General features: G+C 32.7%; 3 protein-coding genes across 3 annotated transcripts; 2 read left to right on the forward strand and 1 right to left on the reverse strand.

The window, feature by feature from the left end:
- LOC104788208 (F-box/LRR-repeat protein At1g06630-like) lies at window positions 1-1,984 on the forward strand. Its single transcript, XM_010513923.3, has 4 exons — window positions 1-235; window positions 475-1,389; window positions 1,476-1,625; window positions 1,722-1,984. Exons 1-4 carry the CDS (start codon window positions 107-109, stop codon window positions 1,848-1,850), a joined length of 1,323 nt encoding a protein of 440 aa, XP_010512225.1. The 5' UTR covers window positions 1-106; the 3' UTR covers window positions 1,851-1,984.
- A 4,380-nt stretch (window positions 1,985-6,364) lies between these two features.
- On the forward strand, window positions 6,365-8,654 carry LOC104788209 (jacalin-related lectin 38-like). Its single transcript, XM_010513924.3, has 3 exons — window positions 6,365-7,953; window positions 8,041-8,121; window positions 8,207-8,654. The coding sequence occupies exons 1-3, from the start codon at window positions 6,604-6,606 to the stop codon at window positions 8,450-8,452; spliced, it is 1,677 nt and encodes a 558-aa protein (XP_010512226.3). The 5' UTR covers window positions 6,365-6,603; the 3' UTR covers window positions 8,453-8,654.
- A 3,011-nt stretch (window positions 8,655-11,665) lies between these two features.
- On the reverse strand, window positions 11,666-12,838 carry LOC147944899 (zinc finger BED domain-containing protein RICESLEEPER 2-like). The gene has a single exon (XM_087512765.1). The coding sequence runs from the start codon at window positions 12,836-12,838 to the stop codon at window positions 11,666-11,668; it is 1,173 nt and encodes a 390-aa protein (XP_087368891.1).
- Window positions 12,839-16,511: the final 3,673 nt, after the last annotated feature.

The raw sequence follows: 16,511 nt of genomic DNA on the forward strand, positions 1-16,511 counted from the left end.
CTTAAACTCTTTATCTCTCTGTCTCGGTATCATCTTAAAAAGTAAGAAAAAAACTTGCTCTTCTTCTTCAACTCTTTCTCTCTCGCCGTCGTCGGAGTCGTAGAAAATGAGTGAGAAATCGAGAGAATCTGACGCTGGAGATACTGAGGAGCCATGGAACCTGGCTGATTACGAGATCGGGAGACCACTTGTCAAAGGAAAGTTTGGCAGAGACTATCTCGCTCGAAAAGCTAAGGTAACTCTCTCTCTCTCTCTCTCTCGTTTCCCTTCGATTACGTTTTGAAATTTCCTCTTGTAATTGTGAGAATAAGGTAGAGAGAGATCTATGTCATTTTGAGCTTGCTTTAGGAAACCTAATTGGTTGTTGCGAGTTTGAGGGAAACCTAATTTCCTCTTGTAATTGTGAGATTAAGGTAGAGAGATTTGAGCTTTCGGAAACCTAATTGGTTGCGATTTTGTTAAATGTTGTTCAAGTTGAATACTGGCTCCAATGATGCAATCAGCTGGCTCCCTCATGAGGTTCTGGGCGACATCTTGTCAAGAGTTCCGACCAAACTGGCTGCTTCAACATCTGTGCTCTCGAGAAAGTGGAGGGATGTGTTCGCATTGAGGGATAGTCTCGATTTTGATGATTCTGCATCTCTGAAACGGAATAAAGAGGGTAAACTAGAGAGGGATGTGATCCTCCGGGAGTGCTTCAGGAACTTTGTCGATAGAACACTCGCTTTGCAATTGCAATGCGCTTCTCTTATCACGAGATTCTCTCTAAGATATCACGTTCGTGACGACTCTGAGATGGATCATGTGGTCCGCTGGGTATGTAATGTCTTAGAGCGTGGCGTAGTGGACCTGCACGTTAGTTTAGCTCCTCACGATGAAATCTTTTTACCTCCTGCGCTCTACACGAGCAAGACGCTCGTTAAGCTTTCACTGGGAACCAAGATTAGTTTAGGAAAGCTTCCTCCAGATTTGTCTCTTCCAGCGCTTAAGACTCTCTTCATCGATGCTATCTTTTTTGAATATGAAGATCTGTGTTACGTGCTTCTTCCTGGTTGTCCCGTGCTCGAGGAGCTTTTTGTACGTCACAATGACTTTTACGCACAACCATACTGCATATCCAGTCGGACCATCCATAAACTAACAGTTCAATACGATTCTAACTTTGATATTGGCTCTTTGACGATCTCATTTGATGCCCCAAGTCTTGTCTTCCTGGACTACTCCGATTATGCCCTGTCTGGCTATCCACAAGTTAACTTGAAGTCCCTAGTCGAAGCTAGGCTAGACCTTCGTTATCATTCTAAAGAGATCAAGAGGCCAAATATATGGGGTCTCTTTACAGGGATAAGCCACATTAAGACCCTGCATCTTTCTGCCAATTCTGCTGATGTAAGTTTTGCCACTTTCTTCTATTAACTTTAAAAAAAAAAAGCTTTTAGACATTCTTGAAGTTCGTGTGCGTGTGTGTATTTCAGGTGATCTCTCGATGTGTTAAACATGGACTAATACTACCGGTGTTTAACAATCTGGTAAGCTTGACTTTTGGGAGTAAGAATAAACGAGGTTGGAGACTACTGCCGCAGCTGCTTAAGCAGTGTCCTATGCTTGAAACTCTAACCATCCAGGTACATATCTCTCATTTTGCTTAACCCATGAACGAATCTATCTATAGATAGAGGGACACAAACATAGTTGGTGATCATTTACATGCATCTCTCCAGGGTCTGGATGGTCATATATCTGATGTGACTATGCCTGCATCCCAAGTGAAAGTGTTGTTAGGGAGGCACACTGCTAAAGACTTGGAGCACTTGAAGAGTTTTCTTTGGGAGGCACTGCTAAAGAGTTAGATGTTTTTTTTTGTTATCCCACAACATAAACCTATCCTATTTTTATTTGCGTTAGGTTGTTGTTAGCCGGAAACACACACAATATAAAACACCTTCGATCTGTTTATTAAAATAGCCACCCCACTCATTCATCATTCATCATTTCGAGCTGGTGTCCAATGTTTCGGCTGATTGCATCTTCCCTATCTGCGGGCTGCTCCAAAAAAGTGATGGAGGAATGTGTTTCTTGTAATGAAGAACAGGGTTTATGAACTCAAGGGCTTAGACATGTTTGACCGTCATAATGAACAACACATTCAGCATCTATCTATACATTTTTGGAGTACAAATTTGTCTCCTTCTTTTTAACACCCGGGTCGGATTTTTTTAAAGCATTTAAACCGATTCAATAAATCGGATCTTTTCTTACCTTATCACACGAGTCGGGTTTTTTTTAAACAATTTATCCGCTTGTGATAATCGGATCTTCCCTAAAATTTAGCCAATATACAATTTGCAACATCTCTAAAATATCGAAAGTACACAAACAATTTGGTAAGTAGTTATACCTATATTAATCAGAAAATTGCAACATTAATTAAAGATTTACTTGCAAGTTGCAGCATCTCTATAATATAGCACCCAATTAAAGACAATTACATGTTAGGCAATATCTAATTAAGATTAAAAAAAATCGCATACAAATTTGGTTAATTCTTAGTAGCGTATATACGCACTATTAACTCCAGTATTGTATCAATATTAAAATCACGATGGATACGTATACTATTGATGATGAATTAAATATTTTTTTATATATAAATAACTGCATAAATGACTAAAACTCGGATTATACTTAATTACATTCCAAAATTATATTATTGCCAAAGATCTCGCAGTCGTTTTCAAACAATATTAATTATGTTAGTCAAAATTAAAAACAATATTAAAGATATGGTAATATTTTGGTTCTAATATAAAACTATTTCTACGCCAAAAAATCGGCACTAATTATCAAGCATAAGCATATTTGTTAAGATTTCACCATAGGCTAATGACTCTCCAGATTATTAATCCAATATACAACTTCCTTAAATGTAGCAATGCAGTCAACTAAATCAAAAATGTTAAATATATTTTAACATCATATAGTAACAAAATTAATTACATACAAGCATAATAATAGCATATACTTAATCAACCATTCCAAAATTTTTAGATTAAACATCTCTCAATATTTTCTCTACTAACTCACACAAAAACCCTCAAAATTTTTTTTAAGTATTATAACGCTCTAACAAGCCACTACAGTAAACAAACACAAAAAAAAAAAGAAAAAAACACACACACATTTTGTCAATTGATGTCATTTCTCAAGTTTTGTATATTAGGTGAAACCGTATTATATTATTCTTCGTTTAATAAATCATGTGGCAGATTTTGTTTCTTTTCATTTCAATCTTGGACTCTAGAGCATTAACTATAATTGCTTTTGTGGGGTTTCAAGGTATTTGCAATTGTCGTGTAAACTTCTGTATGTCTATATACCCAAGTATTGGTAACTTTTGTAATCTTCCGTGTGAGTTCAAACCGATTCATCAATTGATTCGTGTGATTGTATAGCAGGTGGATTATTTTATTTTCTTCTCTAGAGTAATTTACTTAAATGGAGACAATCATGCATTAGTTTTGAATAGGGGTGTCAATCGGGCTTTGAATAGGGGTGTCAATCGGGCTGGCCCGGCCCGGCCCGGCCTGGAACCCGTAAAGTCCGCATATGTTTGAGCTTGGCCCGGCCCGGTCCGAAATATTTCCGAGCCTATATTTCAAAGTCCGAGCTCGGCCCTAACAGGGCTACAGGGCTTTTTCGGAGTTAGCTTACTGATCAAAAGTTCAAATTTATAAGTCTTAAAAAACAGTGTTTGAAGGTGCACTATAAAAAAAATCAATTAAAAATTTAATAACTCATCTATATTCATTACAACCAACTTAATTTAATATAAAAAGTTTAAGAATAAACAAAATTTTGATACTTTAACCAAGTAAACTAATATATAACTCATATAAAATATCATAGATAAAAAATTTTTAAAGTATTAAGTATGGTTATTAGGTAAATATAAAAACTAGGATTAGAGTTTAAAACTTTAATTATAATAAATTATTAATCAAATACTGCAATCAAATAAAAATGTGAACAGAAAAATACAAATATATTTGTTAAAAGACTTTTCGGGCTGGTCCGAGCCCGGTCGGGCCAAGCCCGAAAAACCCTATAGCCCAAACGGGCTGAGCCCGAAAGGCCCGATTTTTCTGGACATATATATATTTAAGCCCGAACCCGCTGTTTTTCAGAGCCGGGCCTTTGGCCCTAATTGACATGCCTAGTTTTGAATGAATATCTCTATGTTAAGTAAGATTTTGTGAGAAATATTTACAGAAGAACAATTTGGAACAGAGAACCGAAAAATCGTTTTGCTAGCAAAAGAACAAAACATAGATCGCAGATAGTTCCTCTTTTCATATATGAACTCTTTCAATAATAAAATTATCGTTATATATCTTTAATCATTTGCATATAATTTCCTTTTATGGGTTAAAACACATAAAATATATATAGATTACTATATATTTTAATTATATTGTAACCAAAATTGTTATATTTTGTGTTTTGTAAAATTTTATAAAGTTGTGTTTCAATAGAAAATTAAATATAATCTATTATAGTTTAATAATGTTACATACTTATAGATATATTAACAATACAAAAACTTATATTTTATTAAAAATCTAAATATATTTACAAATACAGCTGTAATATATTCATATAATTATTTTAGCAAATTTGTGTTTAATTATAGTTCATTGTATTTTTGAAAAGACACCAAAATATATATAACATTGTTATATTTATATTACAAAACAAAGAAATGTACTACGAGGTAAATTTGCAAATACAACAACATATATATAATATTGTAACATTTATATTAACTATACAAAAACCTAATCTTTTCAACATATTAATCTATTTAATTAATTTCTATAAATAAATAGATCCATGGTGTACCACGAGGTAAATCCTAGTGAATATGCAAAACTGTAACAACTCATCTTTATCAAAAAAACAAAACAAATAAAAAAAAAAAGCTTTACCACATCCCCTATTATACTGAATTAACAATTTACGCTAAGAAACAAACTCCAGTGGTGGTGGCGGCTAAAGAAACAAACCAGACCAAGAATGAAAGATCGGTATAAACAGGTGCCGTCGTACCAATTTAGATACTCCCTTTGTATCATAAAAGATTTTTTAAGATTTTCACATAGATTAAGAAAATAATTAATGTTTAGTCATAAATGTATTTTTATATATAATAAAATATTGGGCAATTGTCATAAATATCACTAAAATTTTTTTTTTTCCAAAAATACCACATTTTAATTTTTTTTTCCAAAACTACCACTAAAATGTATTTTTTTCCAAAAATACCACATAATTGAACTAAAGTTCTAATACTAAAAACTAATTCCTAAATTATAAATACTAAACCCTACCCCTAAAAACTAAACCCTAAAACTAAATTTGTCAACCCAAACATAAAAAAAAATAATTCTACATTCTTAAAATTCAATTTTTTGTTTTAGTGGTAATTTTGGAAAAAAAAACTTTTGTGGTATTTTTGGGAAAAAAACTAAAATGTGGTATTTTTGGAAAAAAAACTTTTTTAGTGGTATTTAAAGGAATTTCTCTAAAATATTTCTCACAACTATTAACCAATAGTAGTTCATTAAATCTTAAATTCTTAATTTAATGAATCTTGAAATCTACAATTTCATAGCATTAATTAATAAAAATATAGAAAATCAATATTTTTGTAATACAAGATAAATTTCTAAAACATTTACTTCATTTCTAAATCTATTTTAATAGAGAGGGAGTAACATTTACTTTTCCTTTTTGACATCAGCTAATATTTACTTCATTTCATAATCATAGAATACTTTATATTTTTTAATTATTTTATTTGATAAAAAAAATCTAAAAAGTATACTTTTTATATACATCTTAATTGTTTAATCAAATTTGACATGTTTTAAAGAGGGATCAAAATAGCTAAGTTTTTTAAGTTTTCAATTTCTACATATGCATCATTTTTATTTTGATATTTTTATAGATTATTTGTAATTTACTGTCAATAATGTTTTCTAAATATTACAAATTCAATTCTAAATTGATAATATCTGAAAATCTAATCTTATTTTACTAAAATTGTCTCAATTCATAATTTTTATAATTAAAAAGTCAAAATATATCTATAAATTTAATAATTATTAATTTATAGATAAATTAATATCACTATAAATTAATAAAATGTCATGGTCCCAACATTATTAATTTATAGAGGTTTTACTGTATTATATATTTCCAGATTTTATTTGATTTTCATTAATAGGATACAAATCTGTTCACTCACATCTAATCTAAAACATATATCTGTTTATATATTTTTTGAATTAATTTTAATTGCTTCATATCTATCATCTCATTTTTGGACAAAAGTATATTTATTTTTTGCTCATTTTTCCACCTATTAATAGAGTTGTAATTATTTTCTTCATGTGGTAATAGTACCAGTATCTGTAAGTATTAAAGTTGTGTTATACACATCCTGACATATCCATCTGTATATATAGAGTCCTATTGTAATAGCTAGACAGAATTGTTTATAAAAATAAATCATAAACAACCGCTTCCATAAACAGAATATATATGATGCAACCAGCTGAGACACTTCCACATGATTTGGAGGATGAAATACTCCAAAAATTTAATAAACAGAATATAGATGCAACAAAAAATTTCGCTCGACTTAGTTCTGTTTGCAAAAGATGGAACACGCTTTTCAAGGAACGGAGGTTCTTCAACATTGGCATGGGTCTCGCCCGTCCACAATTCATCTTGATTGCCGAGTCCAAGATTTGTTCAGTGGACGTTAATCTTGACGGTCCATCAATAAAGGTGCATAAATTACCCTCAGATATTCCTGGTTATGAACTGTCAATGCCCATGCACGTCGAATATTGTGAAGGCTTATTTACTTATGTTACGTACAAAGGGGTCGCGGTTTGCAACCCATGGTTAAGACAGATTAGATGGATTAGTACCTATGATCACTGCTATGATTTCAATGGGATGGGATACGACAATAGTAGACCTGACAAGCACTACAAGATCTTTAGGTCTAATCGTAATACCAATACAATGTCCGTGGTCTGCACCGACTTTGGATCCGACGAATGGAAATTGTACGAGTATGCATCTGATAAATGGCAGTTAGAGTCGTTCTATAGTGTATCATTAAATGGGACTTTATATTGGGTTGCTTTTAATTATGAGTCTCGTGAGCACTTTATTCAAAGTTTTGACTTTTCCACGGAGAGATTTGAACCCTATTGTATCTTGCCTACTAAAAACGCACGTGGTCCATGCAATGCTATTTCATCACTTGCCGTATATAGGGAAGATCGATTTTCGTATTTAGAGCAAGTGTTCTATAACCCAAGGGCTGTAGAGATTTGGGTGACAAAAGAAAAGATTAAAAATGGGGATGGAGAAGGTGTAGAGTGGGTGAATTTGATGAGTGTGTTACTTCCTGAATGGTCGAGTTTAAAAGTCAACTACTACCCGCCAAGTTACTTCATCGTTGAAGATAAAAGTCTCATGACTCTTGTAATGTGTTGTTATAACAAGGAGGGAAAAGCTTACATTTATATTGCCAAGGGAGATAAGTTCCATCAAATTGAAATAAAAGATTTGGTTGAGTATTATCATCCTCGTCACCGTACCTATTTCCCCAGTTTGGTCCAAGTTCCTACGTTCACGATGACCGGTAGGGGCATAACGCAACAGAACGAGGTTGAATCCCGCTTTGCACACCCCAGGGGAGTACAAGTGAGCGGTGGAGTTGGAGGAGACGAGTGGGACGATGGCGTTTTCGATAATGTGAAGCATGTGACTGTAGGTTTCAATTATCATGGTATCACCTTTGTCAAGTTCAACTACTGCAACGGTATCGTAGTTGTAACAGGAGCCACTCATGGGGATTCTACTACTGCAACGGTATCGTATTATTATGGAAAATTTCTTATTTTATTAATTTTCTAATTTAATAGTTAATTACATATATTCTTATGGTTTTATATACAGTGTCAGGTTGCCATTGACGACTATATCGAAGCCGTGGAGGGAACCGGAGCCACTCATGGGGATTCGACCAAAACTCGCGAGGTGGAATTTTTTGTTTTATTAATTTTCTAATTTAATAGTTTAATTTCATATATAGAACTATATATTTTTATGGTTTTATATACAGATTATACAGTATCAGGTTGCCGTTGACGACTACATCGAAGCCGTGGAGGGAACCTACACTGAGAGTCACATCACGTCCATAGCGTTCCGGTTGCACAAGGACAACGAGTCGCTACTTTTAGGATCATTCGAGGGAAAGTCCTTTGCGCTTGGAGGAGGACGAGGCTCGAAGATCCTCGGGTTTTACGGAAGAAGCTCTGATGACCACCTCACCGCTCTCGGCGTCCACCTCTCCCCCTTTCCTTAGACTTTTTTCATTTCCAAGATGAATAACTACTGATGTGTATGGTGGGAGTCTAGTAATTTGTTTGAACTAAAAATATATTTTAATCTTTACTATATACAAGATGATGTCTCAAACTAAATGTTATAATAGTCAACCGATCAAACTCGTGATTTGTTCTGCTCCGTTACAAGCTGATCTTTTTAATATAGAACTTATTCACACAGTCATATTCTATAGAAATCTCGATGGAACTCCTGATACGTATATATATTCTTCTTTGTTTGTTTGTTTGTTTGTTTGTTTGGTCTTTTTACTCTGGTAATGAAGTCTACTGCTTTTTAATTGTATGTTTGGTAATTTTGTGTGTATTTTACATCAGTAGCGGACCCATAAAATATTTTTACCGGGATCATAATGTTTCTTGAACCATATCACATGTGTAAAAAAACAACACAAGGTTTGTAGGAGTTGATTAAAGTTGTACGAGCACTGCTGAAAATCCTTCCAGTAAATGACGAAAAAAATGTTTCCAACTACAGTAAACTACCTTTAACCTTCTTACTGTTTCTTTTTCTTCAAAATTTTGTTTTTTTTCAATGGGAAAATTCTCTAATTTTTAATGGTCCTCCAAATAAAATTTCTAGAGATACTAAAAATAAATAACACTAGATGAAGCATGCTCATAGCATTTATTTTAAAGTGTGAATGCATTGAAAATACATACTCGGTATGCTAAAATAGTAAAAGTAGCTAGTAAACAAAGACAAGAAATGACTTGCGTCGAATTTTGCGTGGATAATTCAAAGTTTCAACTCTAATGTATTTCGTAGGAACATATCTAGTAAGAAGACTATGCAGACATATATTTAATATGGGGCATTAGTGAGACTAATATAAAGGTATATAAATAAATATTATATTATTAGATAATGACCGTACGGGTAGTGCAATTTTTTTTTTATTTTGTTATTTGTTTTTATTTGTTAAGATTATAATTATGTTGTATCGTTTATTTACATATTATATAATATAGTATTATATGATAAGTTTTGAGTCATATTAAACTACTAATAAGTATCAGCGCCGGCGTAATCAACGGAGTAATCCGGTGCGATCACAAAAAAAATATCCTTTTTTTAACTAAATAATTGGATCCAAAAAAAATATATATAAAAAGAAGTAAAATACATTTTTAAGTGAATAATGACATTTTGTTTATATGATCTGAAGCAAACTCATCAGTAAAATAAAGCTGTAGGGACATATTTTGCTTGTTGAGGATTGAGAAGCAGGTGAGATCGAATCAAAAGAGGAAAAGAAGCAATAGTTTAGTTTTAGGTTAGTGTAATTTCATTGGACTTTAAATTTATTGGGTCTTAATTTTTTTGGTCCCAATGCAAATGCACTCATTGCACTGGTCAATCGTTGGGCCTGATAGGTATATTTAGGCACTAATACTCGTTATCTGTATTTGACCTACTATTCGGATCGTACCAATCCCGAAAAAAGGATACCCGCAACTTTAAAGTCGAGTTATTATAATTATATTATCCATAAATAAAGATCGAGTATTATGTATTAATATAATTTTTAACACCCGTTCTATTACCTGTTTTGTTATCCGACCCGAAAATACCCGTGAATATGTTTTAGTTTTATCATTTATTAATAATATATATACACATTAATATATATATATATATATATATTTATATATTTATTCTAGAATAAAAGTTAAAGCCTAACCTTTATGGAAAATATTTGTTATTTGTACATTTTGTTATTTATATATGAAATTAATATAAATGATGGAATATGTGGATATTAGAATAAGCATGTGATTAAATTTGTTTTAAGGTGGTTTATTAGTTTATTTTTGCAGTTCAACAAATTTTAAAAACATTGTAAATGTTTTAAAAATATAATTTCTAATGAAATTATAAAACTCAAGCCTTTTTATTTCCAAAAGAATTATAGTTTTCTGTTTGGGTCAGTACTAGCCCTGGGCATTCGGGTTACCCGTACGGGTTCGGGTTACTGGGTAATGGAAAATAGAACCCATTCGGGTATTTTACTATATTTGGGTTCGGTTCGGTTCGGGTAGTACCGGATTCGGGTCGGTTTGGGTTACAATTTTCAGAACAAAAACCCGAAAAAACGGGTTCTATTCGGTTTCGGGTAAAGTGTACCCGAACTCAACAAAAACCCGAACCGAAACCCGAACTACACCTGAAATACATGAAAAAATCTGCAGTTTACCATCCTAAATCTGCAGTTTACCATCCAAAATCACATAACTATTACACATAACTAATGAAAACATAGAATATAACTCCAAATTTAACATCCAAAAACTGAAAGAGATAGAAAAGTGATAAGTGATAACAAATTCAAGTTGCTGAAAGAGTGAAAGCAAAGAAGAGTTTAGATGTGAAAGTGCAACATAGAAAATTAGAAATAGAAGATAGAAAGTAGAAACTTGGTGATTGATGTCTTTGATTTGAAATTTCCTGAAACAAAATGAAACAAATATCAATAACAACAATGAGAATAATGACAAATACAAAGAGTAGAGAGTAGAGACTATATAGTATATACTTAAACTAACCATTCAAAGTTCAAACTATAAAGATCATCTGGGTGACTCATTCTCAAGATTAGCTGTCCAAATGCGTGAATTCAGGTTCATACTCTATAAAAAAAAGGAAAAACCGTAAGAACAATCAAAATCATATTCAAAATTGTAGAAAGAGTTAAACAATAAAAAGAAAACTTACCTCTCAAAAGTTTATCATCATGCTCAACTTCCGAAAGCAAATGTTCTACTGTGGAGACTCCTTTTTCATTGATATGAATTTCAGCTTTTAGCCATTGCTTGGTGCAGATCAACACTTCTATCATTTTGTGTGTTAAACAGCTCCTATACGGTTCTAAAATTCTACCACTAGTGCTAAACGCAGATTCAGAGGCTACTGAAGACACTTGCATTGCAAGTATGTCCTTAGCAATTAGAGACAAAATCGGATATTTCCCACTGTTAACCTTCCACCAAGATAACAAATCATATTTTGTACCTTTAAGAATACTTGGTTTCTCCACATTATCTTTCAAGTAAATTTCCAACTCATTAAAGGAGCTGTAAATTACCTTTTCCATCACCATCTCATCAAATACGTTTTCCATGTCAACAATACCTGCTTTCTGACAAAAATCCGGTGCAACTTGCTCTCGGGTCTACGACTGGGAAGATGATCCATGTGACTGAGAAGATGAACCAGTCTTGTTTAGTAAACTGTTTCTACTATACTCATCATACAAGTCCTTCAAGATACTATTCAAATCAGCTAAAAGATGCACAGACTCCATACTGCCTTTCCCATACAAAGCATCGAAACAGAGCTCAACAAATTTCGTTTTCTTTCTAGGATCAAAAACACTTGCTACTATCACCAACCTATTCATTTCAACTTGATCTCCAAATGGATCCCAATACTTTGCCAACTTTGTTAACATAGACAAAGCTTTCTTTTTCAAAGGGTCTTCAGGATCTGTACTTGTAGTTAACTCACTCAGGTTCTTAGTAACAGAAACTATCTCATTGTAGAGTTTATGAGAGGCAACCATATTTGAAGCAGAAAGAACCAATGTGGACTTATAAAATATGACAAGAGTAGAAACCAACCTCTCAACTTCATCAAAATCAGATGGCATTGGTCCAATCCTTTTCGTTCCATCCACCTTTTCTAGAAAGTAATCGTTATACACTTTATCTTCAGCCTCCATCCTCTCAAATGCCAACCTAAACTTCAAAGCTTGATCTAACATGAGGTAAGTCGAGTTCCATCTTGTTTTCACATCCAAAGGTACACTTCCCCTTTTAATCTTCACTGCCTCAAGTCGCAAATCAAATGATTTGAGTCTGTTTGTTGTAGCTCTCACATACTGAATACCATTTCGAATTCCAGCCACACTACTGTCGACCTCTTGTAAACCTTCTCTCAAAACCAAATTCAATATGTGCGTAGCACACCTCAAATGCATATACTTACCTTTCAATATCAATGCATCATCTCCAATGTTCTTCATAGCATTCTTAAATTTAGTCATAGCAGAACTATTTGCTGTAGCATTATCTACTGTGATGCAGAACACTCTCTGTATATCCCACTCGGCTAGACACTGAAGGAGAACATTACAGATTGTTTCACCCTTATGATCATCAACACTCTTGAATCCTATGGCCATCTTCCTTAACTTCCACATAGCATCCACAAAATGAGCAGTTATTACCATATAACGCGCTCCAGTAGTTGTTGAAACCCATATGTCCGTAGTCAATGACAACCTCTGTTGGTTCTGCCCAAGAATCTTCTTCATAGCTGCTTTCTTATTGACATAAATCTCCATAATATCTCTCGATGCTGTCCTCCTAGAATGAGGTTTATACATTTGAGCCTTGGAGCAGAAATGTCTTCAACCCAAGCACTCTATGAATGATAAGGGTAGCTCTGCAAGTACTATCAACTCATTGGTAGCCTCTCTAAATATTGCTTCTGAAACTTTAACTGCCCTAAGACTACCACCAGCACCATCAGAAGTAAAAACAGTTTGAGTTGGATCATTACCGTTAGCATCTTTCCATACCTTGTATTGTTTGCAGAACAATTCGAGATGCTTCTTCATTGTAGAAGTCCCATTTTTAATCTCACAAGCCAATTTTCTCCCACAGTAATGGCATTCGCATTTGTCCTACTTTGGTCCCTTCTTGGTGAAGTGATCCCAAACCCATGATCTTGTCTTCATCTTCTTACCAGAACTATTACCTCCTCCATCGTCACTAACTCTCTCTTTCCTCTTCCTCTTATTTTCAGAACCAAGAGTTTGAACATCATCATCGGATTCAGAATCGGATCCACTTAGTTCAACTTCAACATTATCATCGGGAGGATTTGGCTCAGAAGAAGACGCCATCTGCATTTTAAAAACACAAACAAACCAATTAATCTTTACTCTTTAGAATCGTAAATCAATTGATTAAGAAAATTACAAAACCAGTAACAACTATGAACTAACAACAACACAAGAAGATGACAAAATTAGTAACAAATCTAAAACAAAACAAGAAGATGACAATCAAATCTAGAGATAAAAATCAACTAAACAATCTAATTAGTAATGTCGAGAAATCGTTTAACAAAAAGCAATTACCAATTAGCAATCAAATTTAGCAATCGATTTTAACACAAATCAATTCAAAAATCTAATTTTGTTTGTCGTTTGAATCAAAAGAATAACAGAATTGAGAGAAAGAAGAAGAACCCTAAAAAATCAGAAGTCATACCTCTGAGTGATTTCGCGACAAGGCTAACGGTGGTGAGTTTATCTCCTTCGACGGTGATGATAAGGTCTCCGTGGAATTAGAAGCAGGTAGGGTTTCCAGGTTTGTCTCTGAAATTTAGAATAGATGATGAATATATATCGAATCAAAACTCGAGAGATTTTAGGAAACTCAATCGACAAAGAATTACAAAACAAAAGGTAACCCTAATACTTTAAACTAGATAGTGACCCACGCTATACAACGTGGGAAAATATTTACGTAAATTTGGACTTGTTTTTACAAAATAATAGTAGAAACTTTATTTATTCTATACATTTATAAAATTATATATTTAATTACTTAATTTCATACTCCGATTTCGACCCGTAGTTGGTACTACTATTTTGGTTAAGGTGCAATATCAAATTCGTTAATTATAAATTCGGTAAAGTCTAAAAAAAATCCAACCAAACATGTATTGACCGGTGATTTTTTATTACAAATTGATGTGATCGTGTTTAGAAATCTTAATATATCAAATTTACAATAGTGATTGGTATAAATCTTAACACCATTGTAGTTATTGATATAACATGTTAGTATATATGTGGAAAAATATATATATATATATATATATATATTCTCAACATTATACATTCAATATTGTTTACATAGTGAATATTATTTATAAAAAGTAAGTTTTAGCCAATTAAATAGTTTGATATTATTTCCTAAGATTTCTGAAATAATAAATAGAATCTGTTAAATAATTTCATTAAATAATTTCGATAATATTGTTTTATTATTTTATAGACAAATATAAACTTTTCTTTTGTTAGTTATTAGATTAATGAAAATACAATATCATTTTTCGTAATATGAACTCTGTTTACAACAACTAACCCTCTGGTCAGCTAACACCATCTCAAATATTTCTCCAGACTGGACAGTGATGTAGGACCTTAACCTGGATCCGCCAAGTGCTTTTGTACGGCTTGACATCAGCGAGGTAAGTCATTGCCATTAGACCATTCATTTTGAGTAACTCGATTGTTGGAAATTATAAGATAGTTGTTTACGTATTTTGGGTTGATGGTTTGTTAGAAAGCTACTAATGGGCTGCTTATATAGTAAATGAAGCAGCGAATACGTTAGGTTTTAGTCGCCGAGAAAACAGTTTGATCCTATCATCAAGAAAGGATAATTCGATTAAGAAGATCTTTTACAATATATTCCAGGAACGCTATGATCAATGTATGATCCCTTGTTTTAGAGAAGGTTCTCAAACTGTTATATACCAATAAGTAAGATATGTTAGTTGTGTAGTTGCGGGATACTAAGTTTCAAATCATGTTAATGTTGAAATGAGAATCTTAGTAATTTGATCTTATAAATTATTTTCTGATTGTATTCTGATTTTTCTATTCAGGTTATTGTTTAAGCTTGAAGAACACTATTTTGGTGGGATTTTGTTAATCTGCTATGATCTCATAGATGATCTAATATCCGTAATGTATAGTTAGAAAACATTTGCACTATGTTATTGTTACGACTATTCTGTTAAAATTATTTACGTAACATATGCAATCTCATGTTTAATTATACACTCATGTAATTCCTTTGCTATATATCATGTGTGGTGTTCATTAGCATTACAAATTGGTTTGAATTTAATTTTTACTTAAAATATGAAAATTAGTCAACAACATATAAAATACTTTTGTCGTGTTAAATCATGTTAGTTCTTATCTGAAATTCTTATGCTATATATCAAAAGTATGTTCAATAGCATTATGCTTTTGTCGTATGGAGTGATGTTATCTTAATATTAATATTAACTGTTTGTAATTTGTAACTAAATACGATTTAATATAATAGGTTATTTTTAATTGCTATTAATTAGGGTAACTATTTTCTGGTTATTATATTTGGTATTAATATACAGTGGCATTTTATGTAATATCTTACATAGAATAGGGTTATTTGTTTAAAGGGTTGTTTAAATAATATAGTAGATGCTTCATATGTTGAGAGAGTGTTATGTTGCTCGGCTCCGTGGGTACCCGAATGGGTATCGGCTATTACCCAATCCTAACCCGAATCTACGGGTTCTGGAAAATAGAACCCAATAAGGTTTTATAGCTATACCCGAATCCACTCTGAACCCGGTTTTTTGGGTCGGATTTTGGATTGGGTAATCGGGTTCGGATTTTATGCTCAGGGCTAGTCAGTACCCCCTCCAGGGAGGATATTTCTTACTGTTCTTTTTTTTGCGTTTCGAACATCGACCCCAGTCATCGGTAAAAATGTTTTCAATAAATGGAAATTAAAATCTAAGAGACGCCAGAAATCTATTGATTAAACTACATGGATGTATGTTTGAAAACTTAAATTTGATCCCGAATTTAGAATAAGTTTGATCGTAGTTTTTTCCCCAATGAGGGACGGAGATTACTGTTATAAGGTGGAAATAGATGTTCACGAATACAATGAAATCATATTCGATTGTTAAAGTATATAAATAAATATTGAACTATTTATTTAAGAAAATTAACTATTTATTTAAGAAATTAAAGAAAATAAAGTGGGGCACGTGCCACACCTAAGGTCAACGTGCATCCGCCAGTACACCTAATGTTAAGTTGTTAACAACTATCTTGCATCAATGAACGTCAAAAAAGATTAAGCATTTTTTACAAAAACTTTTAAAAAATTATGCGTTAATTAACTGGCGAGAGAAAACGTGTGTGTGTTGATCTC

Source organism: Camelina sativa, chromosome 5 (genome assembly GCF_030686135.1).
Source record: "Camelina sativa cultivar CO46 ecotype springtype chromosome 5, ASM3068613v1".
NCBI classification, from domain to species: domain Eukaryota; kingdom Viridiplantae; phylum Streptophyta; class Magnoliopsida; order Brassicales; family Brassicaceae; genus Camelina; species Camelina sativa.